Below are 14211 nucleotides of genomic sequence, written 5' to 3'. Positions count from 1 at the left end.
TGGCCCATCAAGTCTGCACCGACCACAATCCCAACCAGGCCGTACCCCCATATCCCTACATATTTACCCACTAATGCCTAATTTCCTACCTATCTCAGGACACTAAGGGCAATTTAGCATGGCCAATCAACCTAACCTGCACATCTTTGGACTGTGGGAGGAAACCGGAGCACCTGGAGGAAACCCACGCAGACACGAGGAGAATGTGCAAACTCCACACAGACAGTGACCCAAGCCGGGAATCAAACCCAGGTCCCTGGAGCTGTGAAGCAGCAGTGCTAACCACTGTGCTACCGTGCCACCCATTGCTACCGTGCCGCCCATGGATGGAAGGTCATGTTCAGAAGCTGACCCGTATGACAGATTTTTTGTTTTAAATTCATTTAGGGGATGTCGGCATCGATGGCTCAGCCAGCATTTATTGCCCGTTCCTCGTTGCCCTTTAGAAGGTGGTTGTGAGCTGCCTTCTTGAACTGCTGTAGTCCCTGAAGTGTAGGTACACTCATGGTGCTGTTAGGGAGGGAGTTCCATGATTTTGACCAAGCCACCGTGCAGGAATATATATTTAGTATATTTGATATATTTCCAAGTCAAAATGGTCAGTGACTTAGAGGGGAATCTGCAGGTGGTGGTGTTCCGAGGTATCTGCTGCTCTTGTCCTTCCAGATGGTAGCGGTTGTGGGTTTGGAAAGTGCTGCTGAAGGAACATTGATGAGTTCCTGCAGTGCATCTTGTAGATGATACACACTGTTCATCAGAAGAGGAGGGATTGAATATTTGTTGAAGGGGCAGCAATCAAGCAGGCTGCTTTGTCCTGAATGGTGTCAAACTTCTTGAGTTCTGTTGAAGCTGCACTCATTCAGGCAAATGGAGACTATTTCATTACATTCCTTACTTGTGTCTTGTAGATGGAAAGGCGTTGGGGTGTCAGGAGGTAAGTTACTCACTGCAGGATTCCTAGCCTTTGACCTGCTCTGGTAGCCACTGTATTTACATGGCTAGTCAGTTCAGTTTGTGGTCAATGGTAAACCCCAGGATGTTGGTAGTGGGGAAATGACACCTGCAGCTAAATCTGTGACTTTGAGTGTTGTTCTTTCAGCCAGGGATGAGACATATCTCTGACAATATTCCATTAAACATCATTTAACTGAATGAGTTGAGGCTAAATAAGTTCACCCTCTCCTGTATAAATCTAAACTCCATGATTAACATATGCCTATTCCATTTTAATATTAAAAAGTCCTAATGTTGTGCTTCCTCTGGGCAGTTTCCCACAATAGCTTACAAGTGTCTTTTCTGTCACCCACAAAGCCTACTGCCAACCTCCATATGGCAGCCTTGAGAATGGCAGGAGTTGTAACCAATGGCCTCCAACCATTTGCATGCAGTAGCGGATGAAACAGCTAGTGGAGGACGCAGTTGGAAGGAGAGAAATGCTAGAGGGAACAGTAAGCCATTGATAAGCTTCCCTGTCTGAATTTTCTTTCATTCTCTTCCATGATCATGCCCAATTGCAGATGGGATCGTGGAAGAGGATTCAGCCAGAAGTTATCCTCAGACTACAATTTTGTGCCTTCAGCATTACCTGTCAGAATGAACATAGAACATAGAATCCCTACAGTGCAGAAGAAGGACATTCGGCCCATCGAGTCAGAACCGATTCTCCGAAAGAGCATCTCACCCAGGTCCAGCTCCCACCCTATCTCCATAATCCCACACATTTACCTCGCTAATTCCCTACACATCTTTGGACATTAAGGGGCAATCTAACGTAGCCAAAGCATTTAACCTGCACATATTTGGACTGAGAGAGGAAACTAGAGCACCCTGAGGAAACCCACACAGACATGGAGAGAACATGCAAACTCCACACAGACAGTCACCTAAAGCCAGAATCAAATCCCAGTTCCTGGCGCTGTGAGGTAGCAGTGCTAACCATTGTGCCACCCTACATTTTCATTTATTTATCCTGTGCTCCATACCCATAAAAGAATGCTGTTTATGCCTATCATAAAATCCACGTATTTGATTTTACAAGTCTTGAGATTTCAGCTTTCTGGAGTGGATAAAGGAGAGAGCGAGAAAAAGAGAGATGCAAGGGTAGTGAATATCAGTACATTATTGGGAGAGTGAAAATAGCAATTTCACTAATTATGAGGTATATACAGCTAATTTTAATCACAATGCAAATGTTGAGGAATTATGTGGCGGCCTTTATCAAAGTTATGAGTCATATTCAGAGCAGGCTTAACATTTCAAACTTCCTGGGCAGCTCCCCATCTCTTTTAAGTAGTTTTTTTTAAATTTTAGAAATGACATTTTTGTCCAGAGGTCGATTTGAAATTTCCATTTGCATGCATTTAAAATCTTCCATTTGCATGACTCTCAGTGTCAGGGTAAAGGATATCACTGAACACTTTTGTTGAAAGAAGGAGAAAAGACAGAAGGCATGGTTCATATTGGAAGCAAGCTCATGCAGTGGGGAAGAGCTGAGGCCCATAAATTCCTTCACCATTGCTTTATCTTTATTGCTGTACCTTAAGGTGTGATAAAAATATTTTGAGATTTCACATTGGAACTTTTTGCCATAATGCTTTCAATAAACAATGCTTGAGTTAGCCTTTGGTTGATAGGGGTTTCGATTGTCTTTGGACTATGAACATATTAACTGTATCAATATACTGTGCACGACTGCACTATAGTGTATATGGAGATAGATGTGGATCTGCTAAATGTACTGCTTTGCTAGACAGAGCAGCAATGGATATTTGGTGTAAGGGGGAGTTCAGAATAACCTGGAACAAAAAGACTAACAAGAACAGAGTGAATACAGTATAGAAAAGTCACAAAGTGCCTGGAATATAGTTTACAAAGGTACTGTTTGCATAGAGACATATATCACCACCATTAGAGAATTTAAACATGTATTTTTGAAAACATTATATTCTGTATTAAAAGCATACACCTTGGCTAATGACACACTGCTCTAAGACATGATGAAATGTAGTCATGTAAAAAGAAGTACATTCCTCGGAACAAAACGCCTGTTGAGCAAAGGAAAACAAAACTCTCATCAGTGTGGGCTCCAGACAGTGCTAGAGGTCTCAGATGTTTAATGAATAGAACATACATTTCACCAAATAAGAAACTATCAGGTACCTGTGAGAAAGACTTCCAAAGTCCGCAAACTCATGTAGTCCCATGCTGTCAGAGGGTAAATGTAAATTTACCCTCTGAACACAAGGTAAATAATCCATACTAATAATGATAGGCTGATACCCAGTTGGTGTGAGCAAAGGGGTGGGCAAATGGCTTTTGAAAATTGTATAATTGTAATACTGAGGTTGATGTAATTTCAGAGTAGATTTGGACTGCCCTAAATCTCTCTCCCCTTGTGTGGACCAAGCTTGGGAAATAAAGAAATGTCTTTAACCAGAATACTGTCTCCGCGAGTCTTTGTGTTAGCTGAGAAACAGCTCATTATTGTGCTTACCCCAGTCCAACGCCAACATCTCCACATCTTAGCTGAGAAAAGCCAGCATAATACAGCTCTAAAAAGCTCCAACATTTGGTGAGAGTGGTAATTCAGTGCAAGGGCAAAAATGTGTCCCTAAATCAAGGAGGAACCGTAAAAAAGGAAATAATCAGTATGATAATTAAATCAAAGAGAATAATTTAAAAAAATAGCTAAATAAAAATAGCTAAGGCAGGGTGGCACAGTGGTTAGCACTGCTGCCTCACAGCGCCAGGGGTTCAATTCCGGCCTTGGTTGACTGTTGGGGCGGGACTTTATGGCCTCGCTCGACCTGAGACCGGAAAATCCCGGCCAAGGTCAATGGACAATTCTATTGGCCGCCCTTTGCCCGCTCCAATTCTGTGGCGGGCGGGGCGGTAGAATACGGTAGCACATTTTCACGGTGGTTAGCACTGCTGCCTCACAGCTCCAGAGACCTGGATCCGATTCCCTGTTTGGGTCCCTGTCTGTGTGGAGTTTGCACATTCTCCCCATGTCCATGTGGGTTTCCTCTGGGTGCTCCGGTTTCCTCCCACACTCCAAAGATGTGCAGGTTAGGTGCATTGGCTATGCTAAATTGCCCCTTAGTGTCCCGGGATGTGTAGGTTAGAGGGGTTAGCTGGCTGAATGTGTGGGGTTACGGGGATAGGGCCTAGGTGGGATTATTGTCGGTACAGACTCAATGGGCTGAATGGCCTCCTTCTGCACTGATTCCGCCGTCTGTGTGGAGTTTGTACGTTTGCGCTATGCCTGCATGGGTTTCCTCCGGCTTCCTCCGGTTTCCTTCCACACTCCAAAGATGTGTGGGTTAGGTTGATTGGCCATTCTAAATTGCCCATTGTCAGGGGGATTAGCAGGATAAATACGTGTGGTTATGGGAATAGGGCCTGGCTGGGATTGGTGCAGGCTCGATGGGCCGAATGACCTCCTTCTGCACTGCAGGCATTCTATGATTCTAAGTAGAGGATATTAACGAGGATATTAAAGAGGATGCTACATTATTTTCAGTTTGCAAGATTCTCCCAAGTCCATCCATCACCCCCCCCCCCCATCTCTGCTCTCTCTGCTGTTTTTTTCTTTCGCGCCCGGGCGCACTGCTTCGGATTTTTTTCAAACTGCGCATGCGCAGTTCAGAGCTCCGATCGTTCCAGCAGCGCTAAGCCCCGCCCACTGCTCGGATTGGACCGGAGCCGGCAAAAAGCGTATGGGCGCGCTGCAAAGAGGATTCCGGGCTCGGATCGATTTGACGCCCAGATTCGGCACTTAGACTCAAAGTTGTAAAATCAGGCCCTATATTCCAAGTGCGGCCTAACTAAGGTTCTATAAAGCTGCAACAGGACTTGCCAATTTTGAAACTCAATGCCCCGGCCGATGAAGGCAAGCATGCCGTATGCCTTCTTGACTACCTTCTCCACCTGCGTTGCCATTTTCAGTGACCTGTGTACCTGTACACCCAGATCCCTCTGTCTATAAATACTCATAAGGGTTCTGCTATATATTGTATATTTCCTATCTATTAGACCTTCCAAAATGCATTTCCTCACATTTGTCCAGACTAAGCTCCATCTGCCATCTCTCCACCCAAGTCTCCAATCTATCTGTATCCTCTGATGGTCCTCGTCACTATTCCCAAATCCACCAACTTATAAGTCGTCCGCAAACTTACTAATTAAACCAGCTACATTTTCCTCCAAATCATTTATATATATTACAAACAGCAAAGGTCCCAGCACTGATCCCTGAGGAACACCACTTATCACGGCCCTCAATTCAGAAAAGCACCCTTCCACCACTACCCTGTCTTCTTTGACCGAGCCAGTTTTGTATCCACCTTGCCAGCTCAGCTCTGATCCCATGTGACTTCACCTTCTGCACCAGTCTGCCATGAGGGACCTTGTCAAAGACCTTACTGAAGCCCATGTAGACAACATCCACTGCCCTACCCTCATCAATCATCTTTGTCATTTCCTCGAAAAACTCGACCAAGTTAGTTAGACACGATCTTCCCTTCACAAAACCATGTTGCCTCTTGCTAATAAATCCACTTATTTCCAAGTGGGAATAATCCTGTCTCGAAGAATCCTCTCCAATAATTTCCCTACCACTGACGTAAAGCTCACCGGCCTGTAATTACCTGGGTTATTCTTGCTACCCTTTTAAACAAAACACTCAAGAAGCTTGACACCATCCAGGACAAAGCAGCCCGCTTGATTGGCACCACATCCACAAACATCCACTCCCTCCACCACTGACGGTCAGTAGCAGCAGTGTGTACTATCTACAAGATGCACTACAGCAATTCACCAAAGATCCTTAGACAGCACCTTCCAAACCCATGACCACTTCCATCTCAAAGGGCAAGGGCAGCAGATACATGGGAACACCACCTGCAAGTTTCCCTCCAAGCCACTCACTGTCGTGATTAGAAATATATCACCATTTCTTCGCAGTTGCTGGGTCAAAATCCTGGAATTTCCTCCCCAATGGCGTTTTGTGTCAACCCACAGCACATGGACTGCAGCGATTCAAGAAGGCGGCTCACCACCACCTTCTCAAGGGCAACTAGGGATGGGCAATAAATGCTGGCCAGCCAGCGACGCCCAGATCCCATGCATGAATAATAAAAAAAAATTTGAAACCTGCACTGTGCAAGTGTAGTGAACATTGATGCTAATCACACTCTCAGGATGAAAGAATCACCAGACATCCTCAAGCAACTTGCAACAATTAATTACTTTTGAAGTGTAATCACTGTTGTAATGCAGGAAACACAGTCGCCAATTTTGCAGACAGCAAACTCCCACAAATAGCAACGTGAAAACAAACAAATCTGTTTTTGTGATGTTGATTAAGGGATGAACATTGTCCAGGGCACCAAAGGTAACTCCCCCCCAGCTTTTCTTCGAATTGGTACCATGAAACTTAACATCCAGCAGAGCAGTCAGACAGGGCCTCAGTTTAACATCACATTTGAAAGATGGCAATTCCCACAGTGTAGTATTCCCTCAGCATTGCACTGGACTGAAAACCTTGATTGCTGTGCTCATGTCCTGGAGTGGGACTTAAACCCAGAACTTTGTACCTCAGAGACAGGAATACAACCAACTGAGTCGCAACTGAATGTGCTCAGCTACCCCAGGACCCATATTCACCCATCACTAGCACTATTTAAAGGACCAGCAGACTTCTTCTTATTTCTGCCATGGCAATGTTTAATGAATGTACTGTGGAGTTATATCTGCAGAGAGGGAGGAGGGGGGCTCATCACAAAAGGCCCTACCCAAGCAGTATTTCTCCACCATTCATTATCATGGCTGGGCATCAAATTCAATACCCTGATCCCCCCCTTCTCCCCATATCCCTTGATTCTTTTAGCCCCAAGAGCTGTATCTAATTCCTTCTTGAAATCACACAATATTTTGGCCTCAACTACTTTCTGTGGTAGTGAATTTCACAGATTCAATGCTCCCTGGGTGAAGAAATTTCTCCTCCACTCACGTCACTTCTGATGCCACCTCATTCAACAGGTCTTGCAACCTTACTCCAGGGCAGGAATGGTGCTGCCAGTGGCTATCAAGATCACCATTGCTTTAAACCTCCAAACAACCAGATCCTTCCAGGCAGGACAGGCTACATTACGAACATATTCCAATTCGCCATCCATCCCTGATTCGGAGAGAGTGTGGAGGCAGGGAGGTGTCATCCATGCGATAGCAATTGCCACCAGGCATTCAGTGGTCACCTCAGGGGAAGGAGGAGGGGGGATCTGGGAATCTGTTGCTCCAGACGTGCTGTCTGTGAGTGCATTCTCAGACACTGCTTCCTTTAGAAGATCATCTGGATCCTTCCAGACAGGAGGAGGTTACATTAAGGTCTGAGTCCTGCTGCTCGGGATTGATGATGGGTGAGTATTGGGGCTGTGGAACATTGAGCAACATGCTGCAGTGGGAATTATAAGTACTGATGATTCCCTGTGAAGAGTGTTCCTTCAGGGCCTTCTGATCCTCTATGGAAACGTAACCTCTTTCCTCCTCTAAGGCCTCCAGCACCACATCCGTGAATTTGGAGACCTTTTCTCTACCCTTGGGTTAGTTTTACTTCTACCTGCAGCCAATTTCGCCAAAGGCAGTCAGCAGCTTCCTTTTAAGGAGTGCAGCTTCCCTTTAAGGAGGGGCAGTTTGCCTTTTAAGAGCTAGATGCTGGCTGGAATGCATACCATCCTCAAACACTGCAGTGCCTTCATTCAGTGAGCAGCGTAGGTGATACTCGCCAGAGCGCTAGAATCATGGAAATGAGGAAAGAACAAGCCGTCTGCCTCAACAGGGCTAGAAGCAAGAAGATTACAAACAGAGACCTCTGTCCTAAAACAGGAGAAGACACATTTTTAGTACTGGGACTGTAAGCAACTGTTAATTATATACAATGAAATTTGACTCATTATATTTAGAAAAGAAGTTTAGAGACAAACAAACACATCAGAGATTGAATCAATTCACTAGCCAAGATATGAAGAAATATTATTTTTGGTTTATTATTTCATTTGCAAGCACAGGCTACATAATTTTCAAACATTTTGTAAGAGCAAATGGATTTTAAAGAAAAATAATCAGCACACTAACTTCCATTCATATATTGCAGATTTAAAATTTTTCACAAGTACATTTTACTTTCATGCACTATATACAGGACACACAAATCATGAAGTCTGGTGAATATCATCCTCATTCTGAGGAACAATGTTAATTGTCGTGCACAGGAATCTCCACTAAGCTATTTTATGTAACTGCTCTAAAAATGTTATTGATCAGCAACAGGGGTGAGAGGAACTACAAATCAGTTGAATTATCACCTTTGCATACAACTTAAAGCAAAGAAATAGTCAATTTGACCCAATGTGTCTGCTTATGCTTTCCATGGTCATTAGAGATAACACAGAGGAATACAATATTTTCCATACAAATGCCTATCTGATGTAGTTCTGCTGAAAGATCTAACCATTATTGCAAAGTTTCACAAATTAAATTATCATTGATGTCATCATATGAGTTAACCCGCGAAACCTGGAAAAATCTGTCCCAAAGAAAACAGGGGTGACTTATATGCCAATTAGAAAAGCGAATCATCAGCCTGGGTGTGGATGGCTGCTATTTTGAAATGTCATTGGCATCCAAAGCAAAAATTGACTTGTCTCAAAGTCCCACACATCTTTGCAACACAGCCCGTATTGCCTGCTTGATCCCTTGTGCCCAGTTATAAGGTACCAGTAAATAAAGCATGCATTTATAGGGTGAAAATTGAGGCTGACTACTAAAGCAAACGTAATATGTCACGGCTGAGTGGGGACGGGACAGTCGACTTGTAGGCCTAGTATAAGCAAAACCGTGGACTGGGATTTTCTGCTCCGAGCCTAAGTGCCATGGCGGGGGTGGTAAGGCAAAGGGACTCCTGCCACAGAACCTAGCAGGCAAACTCGCCAAATCATGTGATGTTAGGCTCCTTAATTATTCAGCCAGGGGTTTCTCGGTGAATCACATGGCAGGGATGGCTACAAATCACATGTACCCCTGTTGTATCCAGACACCATCTTAAAAAGTCACCTGGACAACTACTCATTCATCGCCCCATGAGTTTGGACTTAGGCTGCCAGGGAACAGCAAGCCTAAAGCTTCAGCTATACCTCGCTGGATACCTCTGTAAACAATGGAGGAGAAGAGGGGCCCACCTGTCTCACCACACCTTCGTGGGAGGAAGTTGCCAGAGTCATCAATGCCAATTCCATTCAGAGGAGGAAGTGCAGGAAAAGAATGAATGACCTAATCCACACTACTAATCTCACCTCAGTGAATGGCAACTGGTACATGGGCCTCAATGGCAAGGCCACCATCTGTACTCTCCATCCATAAGAGCAAAGAGCTGGAATGCTGCCTCAGAGTCCCACTGCAGTCCAGATGGTCTGTAGCAGGGAGGCAACCATGGGAACTGACCCAGTCACATTAAAGCCATAAATAGTGTTGGGGTAGTTGGGGAGCAGTGGAGCTGCCTCTGTTGTCTTTGTCCTTCCAGCTGCTGGACGTTGTGGATCAGGAGGTTGCTGTTGAAGTACCTTCAGGAACTAGCAGCAGTATATCTTTCATACGGCACATGCAGTTGCCAATGGGGTGGTGCTGGAGATTGGCAGCTTGCAGAAGCCACCTGCATCAGAAATGCTTACAAACCACATTCTCTTCACACAGGAAAAGGCAGAGCACAAGAGGGAGAAGGTGGGAGGGGGCATGCCCGATATCTGTCCCCCCACCCCACCCCACATAATATGAAAAGTGGCTGGGAGAATCATGACTGAACGAGTGCTGATAGCAAGGTTGGCCTCCCCAAGCATCCAGTGAGGAAGCTTCATCTCTGCACATAAACACCTGAGGGTGAGGCTATGTGCAATGTAGGAGGCAGAGCATGCAGTTACTCATTCTCTCCTCTTTCCATTACAGGTGCCAGCAGGAAGAGGGTGAGGCCATACCCTGATCTAGAGCTTAGCCTCGGCCCATAGAGAGCAAGGAGGATAATGGTAACAACAAATTCTCACTTGTAGAGCCTTCACATCATTCACCTGCACTCTCCACCAGCCCAAAGACACTCACATCAGTGGGTCATAAACCTAGTTTAGGCTGGGCCTTATACTCTGGTGGGAACTGCATGGACACGTGCAGTCAGAGGTTATGGGGATAGAGAAGGGGGATGGGCCAGGGTAAGATGCTCTTTCGGAGAGTCGGTGCATACTCAATGGACCAAATGGCCTCCTTCTGCACTGTGGGTATTCTATGGATTCTATGGACATGACAGTTGGGACGGTAAGTTCCAGCTGTTCCCACCGTAGGGAATCCAATTTTTTCACTCACATTGTATTCTATGCCCCTGCCTGCCAAGTAACCCGCCACTCATGGAGGCAGAAAGTTCCAGCCACCGATTTTGGCGGCTGGAGAAACAGGGTTGTCTTATACGTCAGGCTGATTAATGTGCCGCGGTTTACAGCGCGTGTGTTAGTTGGAAGTATTCAAAACTACGACTGAATAGAAAACTGAAAAGTTGTTAAATAATTTGAACGTCATAGACTAAAAGTACAGAGATTACATTAATTACTTGGTCATTGTCCAGGTTTCTGAAAAGAAAAAATACACTGCAATGCCAAAATTCTAACACACACGAAGAGAACATTGAAATAAAATGTTGGTCAGCCAGAATTTGCAAATTGGAAAGTCAAGTTAATGTTATGGACGTGATACTTTGTCAGAACTAAAGCGCAGTACATTCATTTGTCCTTTTCAATTTTAGATGCTAACTTTTGTGTATCTTCACCATTTTCTCCGAGATTTTTAGTCAGCTCAGTAGCGCCTTTCCATGGCATGATTTTCATACCCCTTGTTAGCATATCCATTCGATTCCGGCCAATTCCCACTGTATGGAGAGTTGCCTATCTAATGGAAGCAAGTAAAGGAATAGAGGAAGATGAAGCAATCAACAAAATCAGAAGTTGTTTTTTTTCTATAAAGATGAAAATTAACTATTTTGCACCAAGGTATTCGGACAATTTAATTAGTTGCTTTGAAATGTTCATCACCTAATTCTATACTTGTTAATAGGTAACTTTCAATTTTGATTTCAAGATGATGCTGGAGCATGGCAACTTCTAGGCTTTTACGACTCTAACTCTTTTACCATATATTAATTTGATCTTTCTCTACACCCTGGCTATGACTGGAACGCTATGGTCTACATCTTTTCCCTTCCTTCTCTATATACAGTATGCTTTGTCTGCATAGCATGCAAAAAACCAATACTTTTCACTGTATCCCAATTACACATGACAATAATAAATTAAATCATTATGATTTATAGTTACTGTTACATACACTTCAGGTTTGCATTAGCAGTGTGATAAACATCTACTAGTCTCTTCGAGCTTCTGTCTACAGTAATAAATTATGCAAGGAACAAGTTGGAGGAAAAAGTGCAACAGAGCAAGAAACTAAACAAAAGATTCTCAACAATTTCTAAATGTTTGTCAGTTTAAGGTTTTAAAATTAGGATTAACTTTATGAGAGCATTTTCTCAAGTATTGGGAGAAGCATTTTTATTCTCCGTAGATTTGGGTATATCAGCATTCTGGAAATACCATTGGTAATTTGGAAATATTGGAACCAGGGAGATAAAATTGCTAATGTGCCAATATTAAACAAAATAAGGGCTGAGATTTTCCTGGCAAGGGATGAATCCCAACCTTGGGACCTTACGAAGATATAAAACCTACATGGGGACCACAAACAACTATCCTCCTTGTGGCAGTCAATGAAGAGGCTGCCATTGGGGCCACCATCTAAATAAGAGCAGTAAGCTGGCTTTCCACACAGTTGGTCAAGTTGGAAGGCCAGCACCTCTACAGTCTTTGCAGAATCGCAGAGTGAAGGGGCTGATGCTGAGGTTGCAAGGAGAACCAGATGGCACCTCCATTTTAAGGTACCCTCATAGTAAAAGATTTTGTCCTGTGCCAGGGTTAGGCAAGCAGCTCCCTGTGATTGGAGTGGCTATGGGGCGACTATTGGCTCTGGGGCTCTCATGGTAGGTCACGGACCCTCCACCGTTAATACTATCTTCACCCCACAGGATGCCACTGTGAAGCTGCCCTCATGCAGTTGGTGGTTTCTCCACTCAGTGGGAACCAATCCATTACTGGCAATATGCCCATGGCCCAGGAAAAATGGTGGTCAATTGTTTCTTCAGTTATTGAAATTGGCCATTGGCCTCGGAGCAGTAAACGGTTGAGTTGCTGCTGTTCCATGAGGCTGGGAAAACGGCCCAGCAACATGACTGCATGATGGGCCCTTCCAGATGTGTGCACCTGGCCATTTTACCCCTCTGCTACCTGGGGGCCAGTAAAATCTCTAACAAGCAACCAAAATAAATTGGAAAATTGCTCTTGTGAAAGTGTCAGCTTTTTTTCCTAGGTTGCTGCGGTAAATGAAATATTGGTAGAAGGCATTCTTCATTTTAGCAAAGCCTTGGTTAATTAAATTGCGTATGCAACTTCACTGAACTTAGCTGAACATCATCCAAACCTGTCTCAAGTAATTCCCTCAACAATAGAGCATTGGGTCACATTGCTCAGATATGACCCTGGCTATTAATTTAATCTGAGGCATTCCGTATTGGTGTGCAATCCTTACCAAACGCATATCAAGTTATTGAAAATTATTTAAATATTCTTCAATATAGTCTTTTGCCAATGATCTGCTTACCATTGCTCGGTTTCTGCCAACTCTTGGAATCTTTGCCATTGGTTGTTCCAGGAGTTGTTCACATTCAACATTTTCAACACGTTTTAGTCTGCAGCAGTGAAATTCAGATAGTGGTTAATTTAGAAAGTGCATCAGTATTAGAAAATTAAGCAATTCTATAATGGATCAGATCTATGGAATCTTCTACTATTTATATTGAACAGAATAGATTTTCAGCCGTAGAACTGTTTCCATCATGGTCCAGTGCACTGTTGTCTAACACTTGTTCAACTGAAGTTTATGATCTATTGATGTTACCCCTTCACTCTCCAAACATTTCAGACATTTCTGGTCTTTTTTGTATCATCAGCTGTTTTTGGTTACTTTGGGGAGGAAACGATTTGAATTTTTTTTTTGCAGAAGTGCCCAAGAACAAAGATCAGTATTTTGCAGAAGATTTTGGATAGAGGATCAGAATACTACCATATTTTATCATAAAATAATGCTTTCTTGAACAATATTTCAGCCCTGACTGCCCTCCTTCTACAAGAGAAACAATTTACATTGTTCGCTAAATTCCAAAGTTCCTGCATTCGACATGAAGAATGTTCACTTGGACAAGATGTCAGAAGGTTGTTAGCATTCAATTAGATTGAGGAGGAAAAGGAGTTATAAAACAGAAAATTGAGAACTAAAGGGCAATTGGATGGGGCGGCACAGTAGTACAGTGGTTAGCACTGCTGCTTCACAGCTCCAGGGACCTGGGTTCGATTCCCGGCTTGGGTCACTGTCTGTGTGGAGTTTGCACATTCTCCTCGTGTCTGCGTGGGTTTCCTCCGGGTGCTCCGGTTTCCTCCCACAGTCCAAAGATGTGCGAGTTTGGTTGATTGCCCATGCTAAAAAAAATTGCCCTTCGTGTCCTGAGATGCGTAGGTTAGAGGGATTAGTGGGTAAATATGTAGGGATATGGGGGTAGGGCCTGGGTGGGATTGTGGTCGGTGCAGACTCGATGGGCTGAATGGCCTCTTTCTGTACTGTAGGGATTCTATGGTGATATCCCTTGTAATTTTAGGTGCTGATTGCTATTAATTTCATAAAAACCACTTTGGCCAGGACTTTGTCGACAGAAGGACATTCCTGATGTCATAAAGAGAAAAAGCAGAAGTGGCCTCAGTTCTGGTTAAGTGCCAGCAGCGTGCATGCAAAACATGTGTGATCTAGCAGCAGGGGATGCTTTTCATTGGTGAAACCCGCCATCTGCTGACATTGCAGCATCTATGGGTGGCCGATTAAAGAACCTCCTTTTCAAATAGGGAGGCTGTGCATTACTGTCAGGACACTCCACTACTAAGAACATAATCTTTGTCATAGAGTCACAGTATTACAGCACGGAAAAAGGTCCTTCGGCCCATCATGTCTGTGTCAGCCATCAAG

General features: G+C 44.0%; 1 protein-coding gene across 1 annotated transcript in view; it reads right to left on the bottom strand.

The window, feature by feature from the left end:
- Positions 1-8020: 8020 nt before the first annotated feature.
- Positions 8021-14211, bottom strand: part of LOC144504023 (mucin-13-like) — a 65367-nt gene continuing 59176 nt past the window's right edge. Inside the window, exons 21-22 of the mRNA XM_078229174.1 lie at positions 12799-12886; positions 8021-10980 (exon numbers count right to left, since the gene is read on the bottom strand). Of these exons, the coding sequence (XP_078085300.1) occupies positions 10888-10980; positions 12799-12886 (181 nt within the window). The 3' untranslated portion in view covers positions 8021-10887. The remainder of the gene's footprint in view (positions 10981-12798; positions 12887-14211) is intronic.

The sequence above is a fragment of the Mustelus asterias genome, chromosome 14 (genome assembly GCF_964213995.1).
Source record: "Mustelus asterias chromosome 14, sMusAst1.hap1.1, whole genome shotgun sequence".
NCBI lineage: Eukaryota > Metazoa > Chordata > Chondrichthyes > Carcharhiniformes > Triakidae > Mustelus > Mustelus asterias.
This window is presented reverse-complemented; position numbering and strand designations above follow the sequence as displayed.